At 39.0% G+C, this 20,532-nt stretch overlaps 1 protein-coding gene across 2 annotated transcripts in view; it reads right to left on the bottom strand.

Annotated features, from left to right (window-relative positions):
• The window catches only part of tcf4 (transcription factor 4), a 293,844-nt gene that overhangs the window by 173,679 nt on the left and 99,633 nt on the right, over nucleotides 1-20,532 (bottom strand). For both annotated transcript variants that reach the window (XM_083929765.1, XM_083929766.1), the window contains one exon: nucleotides 812-870. In XM_083929765.1, coding sequence (XP_083785891.1) covers nucleotides 812-870 — 59 coding nt within the window. The remainder of the gene's footprint in view (nucleotides 1-811; nucleotides 871-20,532) is intronic.

The following is a 20,532-nucleotide window of genomic DNA, read 5'->3' as shown; positions in this document are numbered from 1 at the left end:
CGGTTTAACAAAAGACAATAGTTTAGAATAAGTTCATTGTTACATCATTGAAGGTATGTACGTCAGTTAAGTTAAGTAGGCTAAGTATGTTACATGAAGAAGTCAACGTTAACTTTTGGTTTCACAGGTGACTAGACAGTGGTCTCCTTTTTGACAAATAAAATCCGGGACAAAACACACTACTCTCAAAACATTCCAGAGAATGCAGTTTTGTGGTATGGGAATGTCATTTTTTAGGAGACATGGCTGCAGGTGGACACAAACACGACGGGATTATACTGGTGCTAATAATAATAGTAGCTGAATGTGGAAATAGCCAACTATTTGCTAACATGTAAGCCATCTTTGTGAGGCAATACCATGTCAGTGTTGTGTTTACATATATATCTATTAACATCTTCACTCTGGTTGACATTCTCTGCTTTCAGTTAGGAAACTTTCAGTGTCAAAGCTAACAAGCTACATGCTAAAAAAGAACAAAGAATAATGTAGACAATTAACTATATGCTAAATACCTCTTTAGACAGCAGAAGGAACCTTAATGCACTTTAGGTCTGTCCTTGATGTAACATATTGATTCAAAAAATTTAAGCAAAACCCAGATATCTTTCATCTGCAGGATGTCAGCACTCTCACCGCGCTGTGTGCTTGGCTATATCCTGCAGGCCAATTCTACACAACTGTTCAGTGTTTGAATCTGAGTCGTATCTCAGACTGAACATCTTCTACCACGAACCTTAGGTCAAATCCAAACAGGCTTTGAAACACAAACCAACACTGCTTTAAAGAAGGAATTAACAGTGGGACTGACCTGGTGGCAGTGTGGGTTGGAGCCTCTGCCGTACGAGTATGAACTCCTCTCTGATTTACCTGGAGGACAACAAGAAAAGAGGGGGCAGTTAGTAGAGGGACACATCTAAACAAGGACAGATCTATATCTTCACTGAAAACGCATTTATTCACTTTTATTACTTCATCTGTGAAGCCAATGGCATTACAAACAAAGTCAGGGTTCGCAGGAGGGATGCACCGGCGGAACATTGGTATCGGCAGATATTTGCCTTATTGACTGCCATTGGCCTATCAGCGAATAAGATGGCATTCACCAATGGCAGGGGCAGATGTTGATGTGTTGTTTTTTGTGGTCAGACTCAGACAAAAGTCCACTAGCATATGCTGCTACTGCAGCTGCAGAGAGAAACCACTGATGGTCAAGAGGTCAAAGGGTGCCGTACGCATGTGTGGTTTGTTTACAGTGAAAGAAAAGGTTGTCCATGTGGGAATATTACACCATGTCAGAGAAAGATCAGCTACATAAACCGCCACCATTAAGACTCAGCATTTGAGAAAATTCCCTATGGACAGCGCAAAAGCCAAAGAGATTACGAACAAGGTGATGGAGTTCATCGCATTAGATGACCAACCTTTCTCCATTGTTGGAAGCCTAAACTCTCCTACCCAAAATCTGCAACGTCTTGGCCGCACACACTCATGGGCTACTGTTGCTAGATGTGGTGTTTGGATGCTAGCCCCATGAGTATACTTAGCCTCACGGCACAGTGGATTTAAAAAGACTTTAACTAGTTAAAAACTGTCTCACTGGTTAGAGCAGTCTCCCCATGTAAAGAGGCCGTAGGTCCTCAAGGCAGCAGCCGTGGGTTCGACTCCGACCTGCGGCTCTTTGCTGCATGTCTCCCCCTCTCTCTCACCCCATTTACTCTCTGTCCTATATAATAAAGGCTTAAAAAAAAAAGCCAAAAAAAGAATCTTTAAAAGCAGTGTTACACTACCAACATAGAATATTTCATTACATTTGTAATTTTTTTTACATTTGCATTTGTGTTTCACCAAAATGTTTCTGTGCAAGTACTGAAAAAATATTAGTTGGCACTATTAGTTATATAGCAGCTGTGAAAAAAGGCTAAATTAAAGGTTAACTCGTAAATTTGTATGATTGAATTTCTGCTCATTCAAACATCGTGTAATAACTAGATGATGACTGACAACAGTTCAAACATAACATAAAATATACTTTATTTCCCTAAAGGGGGAATAAATGAAATGAAATTTGATTTGCTTCATAATGTTGATACATCCCCAATGAGCAGACCTTAAATATACATACAGGTTTCATTTAGTTAGTCATAAACAGGGGATGACAAACTCCACAGTACAATACAATACAAAACAAGATAATCATTCAGTAATTCATTCATTTTCATTACTTACATATAGTTTACCGACTCTATTTAAAGAATGTGGCTTCATAAAAATCAGCAGTATGTGTAATAATGCATTCCTTCTTAGAGAATCAGTTTCTTTCCAACATACAACATTCTATTCAGTATAAAGAGTAAATGAACTAGACAATATAATACAGTATGATTAGTCTATCACTAATCCATCCACTCACTCATTCCATCATTTTTCACTTAACCACACTGACACCTAAACATAAAGGAAGAAGAAGAAAGGAAAATGGGGCTACGTGAAACGGCCAATGACAGGGTGGTCAATTATTAACTGTAGTCCTTTATTCTTTATTTCATTCATTCATTCATTCCTCACTCACTACGACATTCACCATACTGAATACTGATATTGATTTGACATTGACTGAATTTCATTTATACACTCCCTCACTCACTCACTCACTCACTCACTCACTCACTCACTCACTCACTCACACACTCACTCACTCACTCACTCACACACTCACTCACTCACTCACTCACTCCCTCACCCACCCACTCACTCACTCACACACTCACCCACTCCCTCACTCACTCCCTCACTCACTCACTCACACACTCACTCACTCACTCACTCACTGACTTACTCACTCACTCACTCACTTACACACTCACTCACTTACTCACTCACTCACACACTCACTCACTCACTCACTCACTCACTCACTCACTCACTCCCTAACCCACTCTCTCACTCACTCACTCACTCACTCACTCACTCACTCACTCACACACTCACTCACTCCCTCACTCACTCCCTCACCCACCCACTCACTCACTCACTCACTCACTCACTCACTCACTCACTTACTCACTCACTCACTCACCCACTCACTCACTCACCCACTCACTCACTCACTCACCCACTCACTCACCCACCCACTCACTCACTCACTCACTCACTCACTCACTCACTCACTCACTTACTCACTCAACCACTCACCCACTCACTCACTCACCCACTCACTCACTCACTCACCCACTCACTCACTCACCCACTCACTCACTCACTCACTCACTCACTCACTCACTCACTCACCCACTCACCCACTCACTCACTCACTCACTCACTCACTCACCCACTCACCCACTCACTCACTCACCCACTCACTCACTCACCCACTCACTCACTCACTCACTCACTCACTCACTCACTCACTCACTCACTCACTCACCCACTCACCCACTCACTTACTCACTCACTCACCCTCTAACTCACTCACTCACTCACTCCTTTGAAAACAGTCCTGAAATCTGGCCCCTTGATTTCTTCCAATATCATTTTTTTTTCTGATAAATATGTCAAATAAATATAAAAATGGATCGTTTGATAACTGATCAGTTGATTAGTTTAGTCAATGTGGACACATTCACTCCCAATCAAATAACATTCAGATGTACTATTAAATGTAATATTATAAATATTATAAATGTATTAATAAGAAATATCTTTATTTATTTCAGGGATCATTCATTCAAACTTTGTTTAGGAAACAGTGAAATATTTCCAGTAGAAAACAACCAAAGCCAGTTTTCATGATCAGAGTTTTCGTTGTGTGCCTTTCGTTCTCTATGTTTTCTGCTCCCTGCTCTCATAGTCAAACAAAACAGACATCTGCTACAGTATGTCTGCTATGCATAGAAAAATCTTTATGCTACAAGAACCAGCTTTGAAACCAGAAACAACACTTTCACTCTCACGTCTTCAAATTCTTTAAGGTGAAGATTTTCTTTCTTTGCTTGCAGAGACGAAACAAACTAAATATGAGACAAGTTATGCAATTTTCAGGTGGCATTTAGTAACATCAAGAAATATGTCTCAGATCACTGTTATAAACCCGTAATGTAATGTTTTATGGTGAACATCCCTCTTCATCTTAAGACATCCCTGTTATGTCTGTGCTAGTAGAGCCTACTTCATCAACCCTTCTGAAGGTTTGCCATTTATGGTGCTGTACTGCTCTTTCCCCCCTTTCTTCCTAGTTCTTTGCAGCAGTACTACAAAAGTAATAACTTACTTAAAATACATCAGTATAAACAGTATGGCATGTCTGAAGGCTGACAAATACATATTGAAGCACGGTATCATCATATCACTCATTCCTGAATTGGTGACACCCAACAAAACCTTAATTGCTTAATTAAGTGTAATTCTGACGCAAAATCATCACATGGTCTTTTTTGACACTTACATACATCAAATAAGCCATCAAGACAGTTTTGTTAGTGTATAAACTATTAACGGAGAAATCCAGGGGAGTCGCTAACACCCAGACGTGGCTAACACTGATTAGCTCGGGACAGTACGGCGAAGCCGTTAAAATGTCTTTTTAAACCACTAATACTGCTCAAAATAACAGCAAACCTCTGCAGCAGCATGAGAAGAGTCCCTTCACAGCAAACAAAGCACCAATGGGCTCCTTTCTTTTGGATTGACTTTGGTAATCAACTTAAATGGACTTTACTCTGAGAGGAGCTGGTACAGGAGCCAGTAGGTAAGTCTTTAAAACACTCTTTTAATAAACTCCAGGTTCACTAACTACGTTGTTGGTGCTTCGTTTTATGTGTAGGGACTCTTATCATACACAAAAAAACTGTGTTGACGGCTTATTTGATGTATGTAAGTGCAGAAAAAGACCATGGGATGAGTTTGCGCCGGAATTACACTTTAAGAAGCCTTGTGGCCACATACCAACCACTGAGCAATGAAAATAAAATCATTATTCTTGGAGTTTCAGTTTTAGTTTCCATACTCATACTGCAACTGCAGAGGTGATTAAATTGTTATATTTGTTTTTGTTTGTGCACCTACAGCATTTGTCCGTGAATTTCACATAATTTCCAGAGTCATATAGAAAGTGTCCAATTTTCGATCATCTGACTCGTGTGGTTCCAGTTTGGAGCTGATGCGCAGGCAGTTACACTCTCTGCTCAGAGAGCACTAGATATAAAATGCCCTAACAATCATTTAATTATTAAAAAACCTTTCCAGGCAACAAGCACTTTTTCTAATTTCCTCTATTAGTTCTTTCTTTGTGTTGATTTTGGGGTAAAAAGACTAGAGATGCTCTCTTGACACAATCGTATAGAAGTAAACTGTGCTTTTGTATCAGACTGTCCTCTTTTTGGAGTTTTCCCCTTTATTATGTGCAGGTGTTAATCCTTAACCTGCATCTGATACGCATCTTACGGACATGAAAAAGAGAGCGCGGACATCCTCACCTGCCAAACTGTCTTTACAGAACATCTTTGGTCCAACGTGCTTAAACATGTGTTTGATTGAAATCAGACATCAAAGCTTTTAAAATGCAGTCCAAGGATTGATCAGTACATGACAAGAAGGTGAAGTCTCCTTGGCATTAAACCGACGATCATTTTAATACACAACCGAGCATGTTTGGCTGTGAAAAAGGTGTCTGATAAATTCTGAAAAATGCAGAGGCCGACATGGCGCGTAGACAACAAAGCTAATTTCCTCTCCAGCTTCTGAACAGGCTTTCCTCTCCTCCGAGCTGCGGGACCACTTCGAGACTATTTTTACCACACAGACCTTCTTTCTGGATAAAACCTTAAATCTTCAGCCAGTCTAAATATCAAACCACGGTTAGTGTGTAATTACATTCTGCGGTCGGTGCAGGCGTACAAGATGAAATGGAGGGGTTTTGTAGCGAGCGTGTGTGGAGGAAAATGAAGCGTGTACGTGGTGAAGGGTTTGAATCAGGCGTGTATAGACCAGCGCTGAATACACGCCAACATGGTAGTCGATGCAGAAGAGGTTGATAATTACAGGCATACAGAATGGGAATGTGGTCGACTATGTGTGTGTGTGTGTGTGTGTGAGTGTGTGTGACCGATACAGCGGCCTCGGCTTCAGCTAAGACTGATGCCAGCTGGACCGGTTTGGCACTTATACAAAGACTCCCACACACACACACACACACACACACACACACACACACACACACACACACACACACACACACACACACACACACACACAGTACTGGAAATCACTGGCACAGATGCGCAGATGCACACACACTTGTGTAAATGTGCAGAATATACCTACTGTATATATAGCCCCATAAACACAAACAGACACACACACTTGCAAATGCACTTTTGCATGGTACAGAAATATAGCCATACACAGAATCAGATGCATTTAAAAATATACTATTCAAGGGCCGCGCGCGGACACACACACACACACACACACACACACATTCTATTTAAATTTGACATTGCATACACCATTGCAAAATACCAAACCTGCAATAAATCCAATAAATCCTAACCATTGTACAATACATTATTTCTAATTTCGCTTTCTTTAAAATATATCATGGAAGATAAATCAAAATATCATATTTGATATGATTAGCATAATAATTCTCCAGCCGACAGCGCTCAAAGAGAAACAATATATACTGTGTGTAAATATTTACTGGTCAAGATCAAACCAGAGCAGTGTGAGAAACTAGTGATGTCCTGTGGGTGCAGATGTGCTGAAGTCATTCAAAGCTGTGGCCTCTTCACTTCCTGTTCATTTTTGAATCCTATAGAAGAAACAATTGTTGAAATCTTCTTTTTTGACACAATCAACACTGTTCTCTAATTTTGATCACTGTTTTTTTTTTCCCAAAATAAAGGTTTTTGTTGAAGTGCCTTGGTTATAAAAAAAAACACATGCTAGTACAGCGGTGGTATGGACACTGCGGATATTCTGTCAAATTATGAACAGTAAAGATAACCGTATTTCAGAATAAATCAAGAATGAATCCTTTGTTCTATAGTTTTGATCTCCGGTATATATATAATGAGGATATATATATATATATATACATACATATTAAAGTAAATGCAAGCAGTGTTTTACAGTTTATAAGGAATTTATCCATGAAACAAATAATAAAAGAAAAACATTTGGTTTACCTGTGTAGTTTTGTTTTTTATCGTAAGGCCGACTGATCTTCGCTATTAGTATTATGAATATTAACATGGTATTTGGCATGTCTTGGGGACAATAAACCACACAAAATGATATGGTGTGATTTACCATTAATAATCTTATTGTTCCCTATAACACAATTTATTATTATAGGGTTACATTAGCATGGGTAACTATTAACTCTAGTCATTCTTTCTTTCTTACTTTCATTTAGTTATTCATTCACTACTTCGCCATTAACCCTTAAAATTCCATAACTGTCCCCTATGAAAAATAACCCACGTGGCTGAAAGCTGTTAATTGCGTGATTTTAATTGTTTTGTTAATGCTGTAAATAACTAAAATGTATCAGTGAAGATATCAATGACCTGGGTAGCTACAAATGCTATAAATATATATTCTGAATTTGTACGACCCCGCTTCCTTAATTTTGTCCAAACACTGTGACCTTTTCACCTCCACCATCTCTGCAGGCTAAGCTCATGTATTAGTGGAGAACAGCATTAAAGAAAAAAAGGCACGGGTCGGAAAGGGTCGGCCACAAGATCACATACCCTGTCACAGTACACTGTGCATGGAAAAGAGGGTTTTGCAATTGAATGGGTAACATTTCTTCTTCTTTCTTCCCTTATTACCACTCTCTAGTTTTTACCAGTTTTTGTTGTTTGTTTTTGTTTGGATGAGATAACCCACCATATATATTTTCCCCACATTAAAAAACAAAATAAAAGTGAACAAAATCACAGAGGATGTTGTGAAAAAAATCCGCAGCAGAGTCCGTCCAGAAAGATGAAAATAAATTTCCAATTACAAAATACATTGAGCAGTCCAGCTGACAAACCACATTACTACTCCAGTTTTTTCCCCTCAATCTGTTTCAAATACAGTGTTTTCTGATGCTTTCTTGGATCGAATCCCAGCAGAACACCCTCTCTTCTCGTCTCTACTCTGTTTCCCTGTCAACCTCCACACACTCGAAATAAAAGCACTAGAATGAACTTTTAGGTTCCTTCGGTTTCTGCAGAACCTTATTTCAAGATTGTAAAAGCACTTCAAAGACCCTATCAACCTCAGAAGTCTATTTGACAAGCCAATTTAAAATGGTTCATTTGATCTTACAGTCGTTCTAGGACCTTACTGTTTCAAGGTTTTAAATCATCAGAGGGTAGCTTCAAGAACCTTCTCTTAAAGAGACCCCCACTCTTCAACTATTAATCACAACAGGGACTCTGAACCTCAGAACACTTGTTAAAAAAAGCCTCGTTTGAAACAATGCCCATGACAGTGTTTTCAAGAAAATTTGACATTTGAGAGTTCTTATGAAACTGTCTTCATTAAAAGGTTCCTTTTACCACAACAATGCTAACAGCAACACAGAGAATAAAGGGGTCATTAAAGCAGCTCGTCTTGCATTTGGAAGACTTGAAGTCCAATCCCCGGCTCATTTAGTCTGCAAAGTCAGTGTCTAAGGCTACGTCCACACTACTTTTGACAGTGTAAACAGCACAAGCCCCACTAAATCTGACATTTTCTAATCAGAATCTTTTGAATGCGCTACTGAATCGGATACGTATCGACCGCAATATGAACAGCCAAGTCGCATTTAAAAGGACTTTGACGTCATTCTGACCCGCACTGCACTTTTTTCCAAATGAATGACAAATAAGTTGATAAAAAAATGTGTGCCACAGGCAATATGGATAGACAAACAAAAAATCGGATTTGAACAACAAATCAGAATTGTGAACGTAGAGAAAGTGCCAAGACTCAACCTGAAATTGCTCCCTGGGCTGTGAATGTGGTTCTAATGATTAGATTAGATGGTAGGCAAGGACCATCTGCCATCAGTGTGTGAATAGCTGTGGATGGGTGAGACTTGAAGATCAGAAGGCGTATATTCCAAGTACAAAAGTAAGAGTCTTCCTTCAAAGAACCTCACCAACCTCATAAGGCTCTTTGACCTGTTTTCAAAAACATTGATTTGATATGACGAGACTTCTAGGAACTCAGGTTAGAGGTTCTGAAACCTTTGAACATTCTCAGAAAACTTGACTTCTCAAAGGATTCTCAAGCAACCAAAATGCCTTCAGGAACATCCAAAATACAGGGTTCTTCATCCGTATAGAGCGCCAATTAAACGTTTGTTATTGTTTTCCAAACCCTAATGTTTCTCAAAACCTCAACACAACTGGATGTCACACAGTCTTTCATGGATTGTTGCGAAACTTCTAACATCTAAGGTATGAACAATTTATTTCATACTCCGTTTCATAAAAGACAAATGAACCTTGCTGTTGCTCAGAAGACTCATTTGACAAACCTCTTTACAAGGTTGATTTGATCTGACAACACTCAAGGAACTCATTAGCCTGGGAACCAGACGAATGAGCCGAGCTCATGTTTCATTTGCTCTGGCACAAACATCTGGCCACCCTCCCATTCAGACAGATTTGACACCGGACAGGCCAATCGGAAACTCTTATCTCATTGCAGGTTTAAGATGATGAATATTTGAATGTAGCTACTGAACGTAACTGTTCTCAGCCCAGCACAACTTACCAAGCTAATTCAGAGAAACTCAGATCAAACTGTCAAACTATCCAGAGCTGATCAAACATGAATCAAGATTCTGCTTCTGTATGGTCAATTTTACACCTAAAAGAAAGACATGTTAGTGTACCTTTTAGCTTTAATTTGAGAAAGTTTTTTTTCTGCTTCAAAACGGACCAAGCATCCCCCCAAATTTCACGTGTTACTCATTGCTAGATCGTTTTGTTGCTGTGATGGGTTATGGGTCACACGTCATTGCTCTGGTTGGTTGTATGTATATCCAGAGGCATTGCGTCCAGAGGCTTTTGTGGTCTGAACTGGTGATAATGACCCCTGGTAGTTGAAAATTAACTGAGAGGTTCCAACAATGTCAGACTAGGAACTCATAACAGGGTCTGGAAAACAGAACTCAGAACATTCTAAGAAAAAAAATACCTTAAAATGTTCTCAAACCATAGTAGTGCTTCCACAAACAAACTTTTGTTAACCCTTCCAAAAAGGTAAGCCCTTAGAAGACTGCCTTTATTAAGATATCTCAAACACCAAGACAGGGCTCTTCAACCTCAGAAGGCTTATTGGAAAGAAAACAACTTTGTAATAATTTTCTAATTATATAAAATTCTAACTAAAGGATCTTGAAGGTGTACTCATTAAAGCTAATTTGAGATGAGGCAATGGTATTCAATATCATTTGAAAGATGTGAATTTGACACCTGAGGTGATTTTTTTAAGCAGAAATAGAAAACATTTGCTTGTTCAAACATGAATATTTTCATGACGGCCTAAGTTGTTTCAGATTTAGGCTGTTAGTGGGACGACATATTGGGAAACCACTTATGTTTGATACTCTAATCAAAATACTAATTAAAAAATAGGTGCTAGTTGTAGCCTAACTTGTAACCATGTGTGTAACCATACGTCTCCATCACCAGTCCTGCAACTGTGACGTCTGTCACATGAAGGCAACAAAGCCCCCGAAAAATCAACAGACACTAGACTGTCTGAAACCTCAAAACCAAAGAAAAAAAAACTTAAAAATTAGGTTTTTAACATCAAATCTATTCCAGCCAACCTCTGCATTTCTCTGAGGATCCCCACAGTCAGTGCGTTTACATGCAGTATAAAAACCTGATTATATTCGGGTGGTTTCTCAAACACCATGTAAACATCATACTTCGGGTAAAATCGGAGTTCCCCTACCTCGGTTAACAGACCTAGAGAACTAGATTATTCGTCCATGTAAACAGCTTTCCCGGGTAACTATCGTGTTTCACATATACGCATACTCCGTAAGTTATAACTCCTCCTCCCAACTATGTGGCAGTGGCAACAATAGCGTTACCTTTAAACTGAGGGAGGATTTCTCCATGGCAAGTAACATCACTACCAAGAAGACCTGTTTCAGTCATAATTATGTCCTAAAGTCAGCCATTTTCCCTCTGCTTTTGATTTTGACAAAGGTGAACTGGAAAATAAAGCCGTATTCAGTCCAGCTGTAAGTTACTCTCGTAATTTTCCCATTCTTCCCACTCATGTATATGAGGGGAACTTCAATAATCTGATTATTCCCTTAACTGGAGAAATACCATTTTCAGGTTACTGATGTGCATATAAACGAGTGACATTTGTTTTCCTGGATGCCAAACAGAAACAAGTTCACTGGCTGTGAGGAGGATCCCCAGACAACGGCACTCATTAGAGTGTGCTGGCTGGAGAGGTACAAAAGGTAGAGGAGTGGAAGTCAGCCCACTCTGCTGTATAAAGCCCATAGAGAAGTCGCTGAGCCAGGAGGACCAAATCCCTGCTAATCCATGATGCTGAGAGACGGAGAGAAAACGCAAATATAAGCTCTGTTACAAGCTGAGAGCTAACAGGAAGCTAGTTCTGCTATTAGCTATAATCATGCTACTTCTTAACAGAGCCATAACCAAACTTGTTCTTATTGAGCCAGTCCTGAATCCTGAAAATAATAATAACTAAAAAGAGACAGATGTTAACTAAAATCTGGCAGATTTGTCAGTCAATGAGAGACTAACTTTGTTAGAGTTTACATTTGAAAAGGTATGAAATAAAAATTAAATATATTCTAGATAAAAATGTAATTGACTGAAATCAGAAAGGCCTGAAACCATCACCAGCCAGGTATTACAGTAAGTTTATAGGCAACAAAAGATTAGTGTATGTGACTTATTTTAAATGGATAGCATTCTGCTACATCACTAAAACAACCTGGTTACTTAAAATTTAAGATGACCCTAAGCCCGTCCAAACTAAACGCAGAATTGTGCCAACAATAAAATAAATAATACATGACAACCCAATATCAATTTACTTTTTCATTTAATTGTACCAGTGTCCAAAGTGTGTCTCACTTAAAAGTGTTGATTTCTCCCCTTACATACTGCATGTGAATTTATCACCATTCACATGTAAATAATTAACATACAGTCACATTTGATTTTAAGTTTATTTCACATGTAAAATATAAGCCATCAGTAAAACCTGAATACCTGAGAATTTTTATAGATTTTCCTTCAAAATGATTACACACGCAAATACATAGTACAAACAATACATAGTATAAACAAAATGTGTATCTCCAAATTTGGTGATTTTGTATTTTCACGTAAACTAAAAAACAAATTGTGCTTCTATGATTTCAGGAAATTATCCTACTTTTAAGGCTAAATAAACCCCTACTAACCCAATGGAGTAGCTTATTAAAAATGATCCCCCAGTTGTTGATGTTAAATTGACATGCTGGAGGTACACAATGTTAAACACAACTCAATAACTTTCTTTTTGTCCTCCCTCCAGGATTGAACCCCAAACGTGAAGCTAACCCTTATCTAAAGACTTTATCTTAATCTAAACTAACTTTATGATTAACCCTATACCTATGCATACACGTTTATTATTGTACTTGTGAAGCGTACACAAATATAGACCCTTTGAACCACATTTTCTATCTGTTTGTATTTGCTCCTGCATTTGACCCTGATGATTTAAGAGCTACAGAAACCTCTCTGCCAGCTCCGAAATTGAAAGTCTGTCTCATCTGCATCTCACTCTTCACAAAAAGGCAGCTTCTCAATCCCTTCACAGCACATTATGTCCCAGCAGCAGGTTTTTAAAGGTCATTGCTATTATTTTACCTTTTCTTTGGTGTTTTTTAAACCACCGTGTTCATTGACAAGTGTTTTACAGAGCAAGGCCAGCCCAAGACACAGCACGATACGAAACCAGAGACAGCAAACACTCATAGCACATGATCCAAAACCAGAGACACACTTGCTGTGTGTGTTTAACTAGTGGATTTTGTTTGACTCGCCTACACAGCAGAAGCCAACAAAGCAACACCACTTTGTATTCTGGTCATGTCTGCCTCCTCGAACCCCAGAACAACTCTCAGATCTGTAGTGTTAGTGTTGTATTTTTTTCCCTCCATTTTTGTTTTTTTTGTTTTTACACTGTTGCTACATATGCATTTTATTGTTTTTTGTTTTCTATTTTTATTTATTTAATGCTGATTTAAATGGTACTTTATTTTTTCAGTTTCATGAGAGGGGTACTTTGGGATGGTATGATGGTTGATTCCACGTTAGAGCAGGTTCGTAGTTGGTAAATTACCCAGGGCTCTGTGGCCAATAAATCACTCTTTCTTTCCATCATTCCCTCTCTCTTAGATAGTCTGTTTTGCCCATAGACTTTATAAATAATAGTCATAGCCTCTTCATCAACGTCCATTCTCTCAACTTGATCCAATCATATTCGCCTATGGGGGTCGCCATCTTGTCAGACTAGGCTGAGAGCACATGCTGGTATTTTTTTTTCCACTCAAGAGGCCGCGCCCCTAAGTATTCATACACTTTAACCTCCGATGAAATAAAAAACTAGCCTGTTACAAAAAATCCATCCCCCTCAGTATTGCCATGGAGATACGACCTAAACATACAAACTAGAATGTTTTTGTACCAGGCCTTAAATAGGTTTAAATATGCTGTGAAAATGGCCTGTTTAACATGGGGTCAATGAGAAATTGCAATTATGCAAACTGCTCCTACTGGACACTCTGAGGACTGCAGTTTTTGGCACTTCCTTATTGGATCAACCAGGAAGTCGCTGTGGTGGGGGTTTGGTTTTGCCTCTTTCTGACACTACATACATCTGCAAAGACAAAAGTCACCAAAGTCAATGAATCAACTAGCCTGGAAAAGCCTGGCAACAAGCAATAGACCTGCATGCATTTCCAAATTCCACTGCACACAATTAGATAGCACTATGACCAACTATGACCAATCAGAGCAATGAACAAGGTGATGTATCTAGCCGACTTGGAGGGCACATCAGTCTCGTCATCGGTTTCACCCATAACAGATAGTACGATTTGAAGTTGGGATTTTCCAACATTGTTAATTAGCTCAAACGGCGCAAGCCCAGAGGCAGCAGCAGAACAAATTGAAACTAGCTAGCGGTTTGTCTGGATTTCTAGGTTATGAATTAACTGCAATATGCAATATTTGTTGAAGTGTACACTCACAACAAAGCAGAGACTTAAATATGTATTATTTACCGGGCGTCATGGTAAAGTAAGAATTAATTCTGCTGATGTGGCACCCATATTCTATGACCCATCAGATTCTTTCACCTGCAGCAGGCAACAATATCGCCTTAATTGGTCATTTTGCCAATTATTCTCAAACTTATGACTTTAACGTTCTGAAACAGTTGAAAGTTTAGGCAATTAAACTAATTGGTTAAATTTAGAAAAAGATCAGTCTTTGGGTAAAATCAGTAAGTTTGTAACAGTTATGTCTATAACATGATTACATTAGTTAACTTGAAAAAAGTTAGTGTTGACTTTTAGTTTGACATGGGACATGAACAGTGGTCTCCTGTGTGATAGTCCACCTCTACTACCTCACCGGACTTCCTCCTTTGTTCCAATCATAAATTATAAATTTATTAATATTATAAAATATTATAAATATGCTCCTATTGATGAGCCCATTGTGCACGAATGATAAAGTAGAACCAATATTTCAGGTATTTCGTACAACAGGAAGCTTCCATCCGCGGGGATTTTGAAGTGTTTATTTATGTCACAATATAATTTAAGTTTTGTCATTACTCACTGTGTATGTATAGAAGTTAAATAAAAAATGATTTAGCATGCTTTCACATTATAATCAGTTTAACACAGAGGGCATGATTAATGTATGTTGCAGATAAGCTCAAGGTTAAAACAAGGTGCAGTAAGATAAGAGGGACCAGCCCCCCAGGATGTAGAAGTTAAAGAGTAGGGAGTGTTCTTTCTACAGGAACTGGCTGTTCATTGGAGGAACTGTGTGACATGGGGTGAATGATTCAACTCCTGAACTAATGAGAGCCAGTCTGGGAGTGATGGACATTCTAAAGCCAGAACCAGGGACCGCCTCAGCAACATTCTGAACCAATCACAACAACCCAATGAACTTTATTGCTGTATAAATGCTTTGTGAGGGAGGGCTCTCTGGGCTCTTTCAGGCTCAGTGATTGCAGCAACAGCTTGGCTGAAAGCCAGGAAGACCGTGATTTCTGACCCCAGAGAGACCCCTTGGCCAAGCAGAAGATTCTTTGCTGTTTTTATAATGCACTTTTTAAACGTTAAGAAATACTCCTTTTCCTTGAGTAAGACCACAACACATCTTTCCAGTGACATACAGGGAGGAAGGTTATTTGTCAGGTGCACTGAGAAACAGCAGTTATATCTTCTGACCAATACAAGGCAGCAGTGTAAAGGAGAGCTCTTTATTTTCTTCTTCATCAATCACTCCATCCATGGTAATGTTCGTCTTAATTAATTTCATACAGTTGCATTAACTGTAGCACAACGACAAAGTGATTACATCAACAGCAGCAAACACAGAGACAACGGGAGAAGAGAGTGGAGGAGAGGAGAGGAGAGCAGAGGAGAGGAGAGGAAGGGATGGATTTGTTGTAAGTGTCAATATCGATATTAATAATTTTATCCGGTAACAGTATTTTGATTGCTTTGATTTTACACTAATTTAAAATCGTGTTGTATATGTTTTAATTTTAATACATAGAGAGGAAGACAAACACAATGTCATGTTAATTTAATTTGTTAATTTTGTTAGTTGTGTTTCATTCAGATTCACAAAATGTAAGAATTATACTAGAATTACTGTTACAGTAAAGTTGACTGTTGACGTTGGGATATAAAATGTTATCACCTTATCACTAAAGGTTTTCATTTATATGTATGCTGTCATATTTCTTATTAGATTTCGTTAGAGTTAGGGCCAAAACCAGAGACCTTTGACCTATGAGATCTAAAAGCTATCCAGGTCATCCTTGAATCCAAGTGGATGTTTGTGCCAAATTTGTAGAAAATCCTTCAAAGTTTTCATGAGATATCACATTCACAAGAATGCCATATCCATCTATATCCGTAGATGGGGATGAACGTACGTACTGGTGTACAGATGGACTACCCAAAAACATAATGACCACGGCTGTCATCGGCGCGGATGCATAAAAAATGGAGACGTTCAGTCAATGTTGACATCTTGACTCTTTCTTTTTGAAGGATTCTGTCCGTCACATTTGACAGCATCAGTTATTATGGGGTTTATTCAAATTCATCAGGAGGGAAAACAAGCAACCCGATGGAGCTGTTTTTAGTCCATGTTGACATCTAGACTCTCTCACAGAGTCATGTCGAGTCTTTTTCTGTGTAAAAGAAAACACTCAGAAGACGCGATCTCCTCTGACATACATATAATGAGTTAATTTTAACAAACTATGTGACTAATAGTGCGATTTGATGAGGATGGCGAGATGACGAGAGAAAAGAAAGAAGAGAGAGAAAGGAAAGAGGTGGGGAGGGGTGAGGAGGATGGATAGAAGAGGGGTTAAACTCCCTCTTCCTGCATGCTGTGTGTTTGTGTGTGTGTGTTAGTGAGAGAGAGAGTGAGAGAGAGAGAGGGAGAGAGAGAGAGAGAGAGAGAGAGAGAAGGGGGAGGGTTGGACTGTGCAGACATGAATCATTCTGAGCGATTCAAGCGTTTCCATGACACCGCTGGGCACCGGTCCAGAAGTTTCTCCAAAGTCTGAAAGGTACCGACACACACACACACACACACACACACACACACTCTCTAACAGTCTGAAACGGTCCCGCCAGCATTGAATTTGAAATAATCTATATATTTATTCATGGCGTTGTCTTCCCGTGTAAAGCGTAACATTTTTTTGGGATCAACATTAATTTAACAGACGATGGTCGATGAGTAACTGTCGTCTAACAGACACCCCCCCCCCCACACACACACACACACACACACACACAGACACACACACACACACACACACACACACACACACACACACCTCCACCAGCCCCCGTCCTTCACTCCCAGCAGGCATTGATTTCTTGGCACCGGAGCGAGTGAATACATCAAACAACAGATGAACGTATACGAGCGACGAGAACGACTCGAGAGACGCAGCATCCAGCTCACATCTGTCGGCTTCTACCTTCAGCCATATCAGAGCCGATCAGACTGCTGATTGGACCATAACTCTCATTCTTTATTTTTTTCCCCACACTTTTTTTCTTTTTAAGTTTGATGCTGTTTACGTGAGGCTATCATTGATTCAATTTAATACAGAAAAATGACCTTCGATTGAATTATTTGAATTCTCTTCCAAATTAATTTTGAAATGTCCTTTTTTAATATTGCGATGTTTATTCATTTCTTAAGAATCTGTGTTTGTAAATAAGTTAAAATATTGGAAACAGTGTTTTTGATTGGTAAGTATTTGGGTTGTAGTATCCAGACACAGATGTTACCTGGTGTTCATCTTTAAAATATACTTTATTAAAGTATTTTCATTTTAAAAACCAATCATTGACCTTAGCTGATGTAACATCCATGAACCTGGAGGGGAGTCGATTTTGTTTTGTGTAGTTAAACCACATCCACAACTGCAGTGCATTATGGTCTTTCGAGGCTGATGCAGTTTACTGGTCTATTTACTGGCAGTAAAACAGGTAGAAATTAGACACAGTCATTTGAATTTCTACAGTAAAAAGTATGGGATTTTACAAAATAAAAGGATGTCAAAAATAATTGTAATATAAAGAAGTTAGGTCCCAGTACAACTGACCAAACTGTTACTTATATATGATATATAAGTTATGTATCGAAAAAAAAAGTTGCGACAACAAATTTTGTTTCAGTGGCGAATCAAAACTTGTCACAAAATACCCTACATGACTTTATAAACTCTATAAACAAGCTGAACAAAACTGTTTCTTCTTCCAGAATGTAAAAAAAACACAAAATCGGCAACAAAAGCAGAACTTTCTCCCAAACAGTGTTTTACACTTAAACGCACAAAGTTGTTCCTCCTCTAACTATGGCTAAGGTGCTAATGCTTGTATACACATTACCTTTGTACTAATTCTGGGTTTCATGTAGATGTCAAGCAGGCTTTGAGTCTGTGCTGTGTTACGGGAAAAGTGACTCACTTACTTCAATTCAATGGAGCACACCTCTAAATGTCTCTTTCAAAATCATTACCTTATATTTATTCATTCCAATATGGTCGAAAAAATGCACATAACACACACAACAGTATGATGCCATGACAATACAACTTGACACAAACTTTAAAAATCACTATCTTGTTCTCTCATTGACAGCTCCCTACACAATAGACACTCACTATCAATTTACTACATGGAGATGTGCTCTGAACGGATACACACATCTGAATGTCAGCAGTAATATTCCAGTATTCAGCGATACTCAGCCTCCGTAACTTTTCATCAGTTTTCACCAGGGTAGTTGTTGGGTGCAGAATAGAGCCTGACAGATGTTCCACAGGTGTTATTTTTACCTCATGATCAGATATTGAACCTCGGGGACCTGACAGATGAGGGAAACTGAGGAGCAGGAGTTCGGGGCCGTCTCAAAAGTGCATGCTAACAGGGTTAAGAGGGCTTTTCAAATTACTGTCAATATCTTTCTACTTATTTCATTTCGAAGAAACTTTTTTTCAACTGGACTTCCTAATATATACACAACCTGTTATTCATGTTTATTGGACCTTTTCAATCCAGGAAGGTCCCAGTGAGGTACAAGGTATCTTCCTAAGGAGTCTCAGCTCTTATATTTCCACAGTTGATTTCCATTTCATTTCTTTTCATTTTTTAACGGTGGGGTTCAAATACAAATCAGTTGCTGTCATATTATTATTAACTTAGAGGCACATGGTTACAAAACTGGGTATTTTTCTTGTTGGCAGCTAAAGTTTAACATATACATAAGCGGAGTGTTAATATTCATAGAAAACTGAATAGAGAAAATGAAGACATATTTTCTTGCTTAATTTGCCAAATACAAACCGCTTTGAGTTATACCCCTTATACACGATGCCGACGTTATTATTGTCATTTCATTATGGACATTTTAAAGGGTGCTCTATAAGCCCAGTGCTCACTCACACTGAGAATTCAAAAATAGACGAAGGTAAATAAAGGGAGTGACGGACACAGCAACATCCTCTTCATTTTTTACTACTTTTTGCTCTTACTCTGTGGCGTGGCATTCCAAGGCTACAGCTTGACATCTTTCAGCATATGTATGACGTTCATTTCCTGTTAGAACGGTGAAGTAACTAACTATTATTTTCATTGTCGGTTAATCTTTAGAGAAAAAAACCAAACAGAAAATATTAACATTTAATATTTTTTTTTGACATTTTGTCTTTTAAAAAATACTAAAACGGATTCATCAATTATCAAAATAAAACTACTTGATTTTTTAAATAATATTTACAGCTCTAAAGTACAGTCAGCTTCACCTATATAGCCCCAAATCACTAGAGCTATTGTCAGAGGATCTAAAAAGGTGTTGGGTGTAATGTATCTGCTAATGTGTGATGGAGTTTTGTTCATAAAAAAAAAACACAATTTACACGCACCCGTATACTTTCCTATAAGTCAGTGTATTTGCATGTCTGTATCAGAAACAGAGTTGGTCCTTTCTGTGTGGCTGTGAAGCAGATGGGTTACAATTCGGCAGCAGCAGCCATGACACTTGTTCCCTGTTCATGTGAGTTAGACCCAAAGAACAGTCCCCTCACCCCCCCTCGTTACCAAACAGCCTTCATTATCCAACACCCCCCCCCCATCCCATCCCATCACACTCATCCACCCCTCCTCCGCCCTGGAATCAATAGATAAACAACACAAACAACGGCGAGGCGGCAAACAGGGCGACATCGCCAAACCCTCCAAACAGCAGGACTTGAACAGGGAAACTATATTTCAAATGAATATTCCAAAGCAGCGTGGTGTGTGAGTGGCACTGCAAAAAAGAGGATGAAAAAAACACTGTTCGGGGTGTCTTTGATTTAGAAAGAGGAAATGACAGCTCTCCCTTTTGATTTAAGGAATTTTATTTGACTTCACTTTCTTCATTTTCTTTCTCGAAGCTTCGATTTTGTGAAAAAAAAACGTTGCAGATTTGCAATAAAGTGTGTATGCCGCGCGAGTGTCGCCGTGTTTTCTGTGTGTGTGCGTGTGCGCGTGTGTGTTGGTCTCAGACAAAACAGGGCTGCTGAAATGCGGCAAGCACTGCAGATTTTTGTTGGCTGGCTGACAGCGTCGTGCCGGTGCCAAGCCCCGACGGCGGAAATGACTAAAAGACGCATAAGGCTGGCATTAGAGCCCCAAATCTTCTCTCCCCCTCCATCCCTCCTTCT

This window comes from Echiichthys vipera (genome assembly GCF_963691815.1).
Source record: "Echiichthys vipera genome assembly, chromosome: 16".
Lineage (NCBI taxonomy): Eukaryota > Metazoa > Chordata > Actinopteri > Perciformes > Trachinidae > Echiichthys > Echiichthys vipera.
The sequence above is the reverse complement of the archived record's forward strand: the minus strand, read 5'-3'. Positions and strand labels throughout refer to the sequence as shown.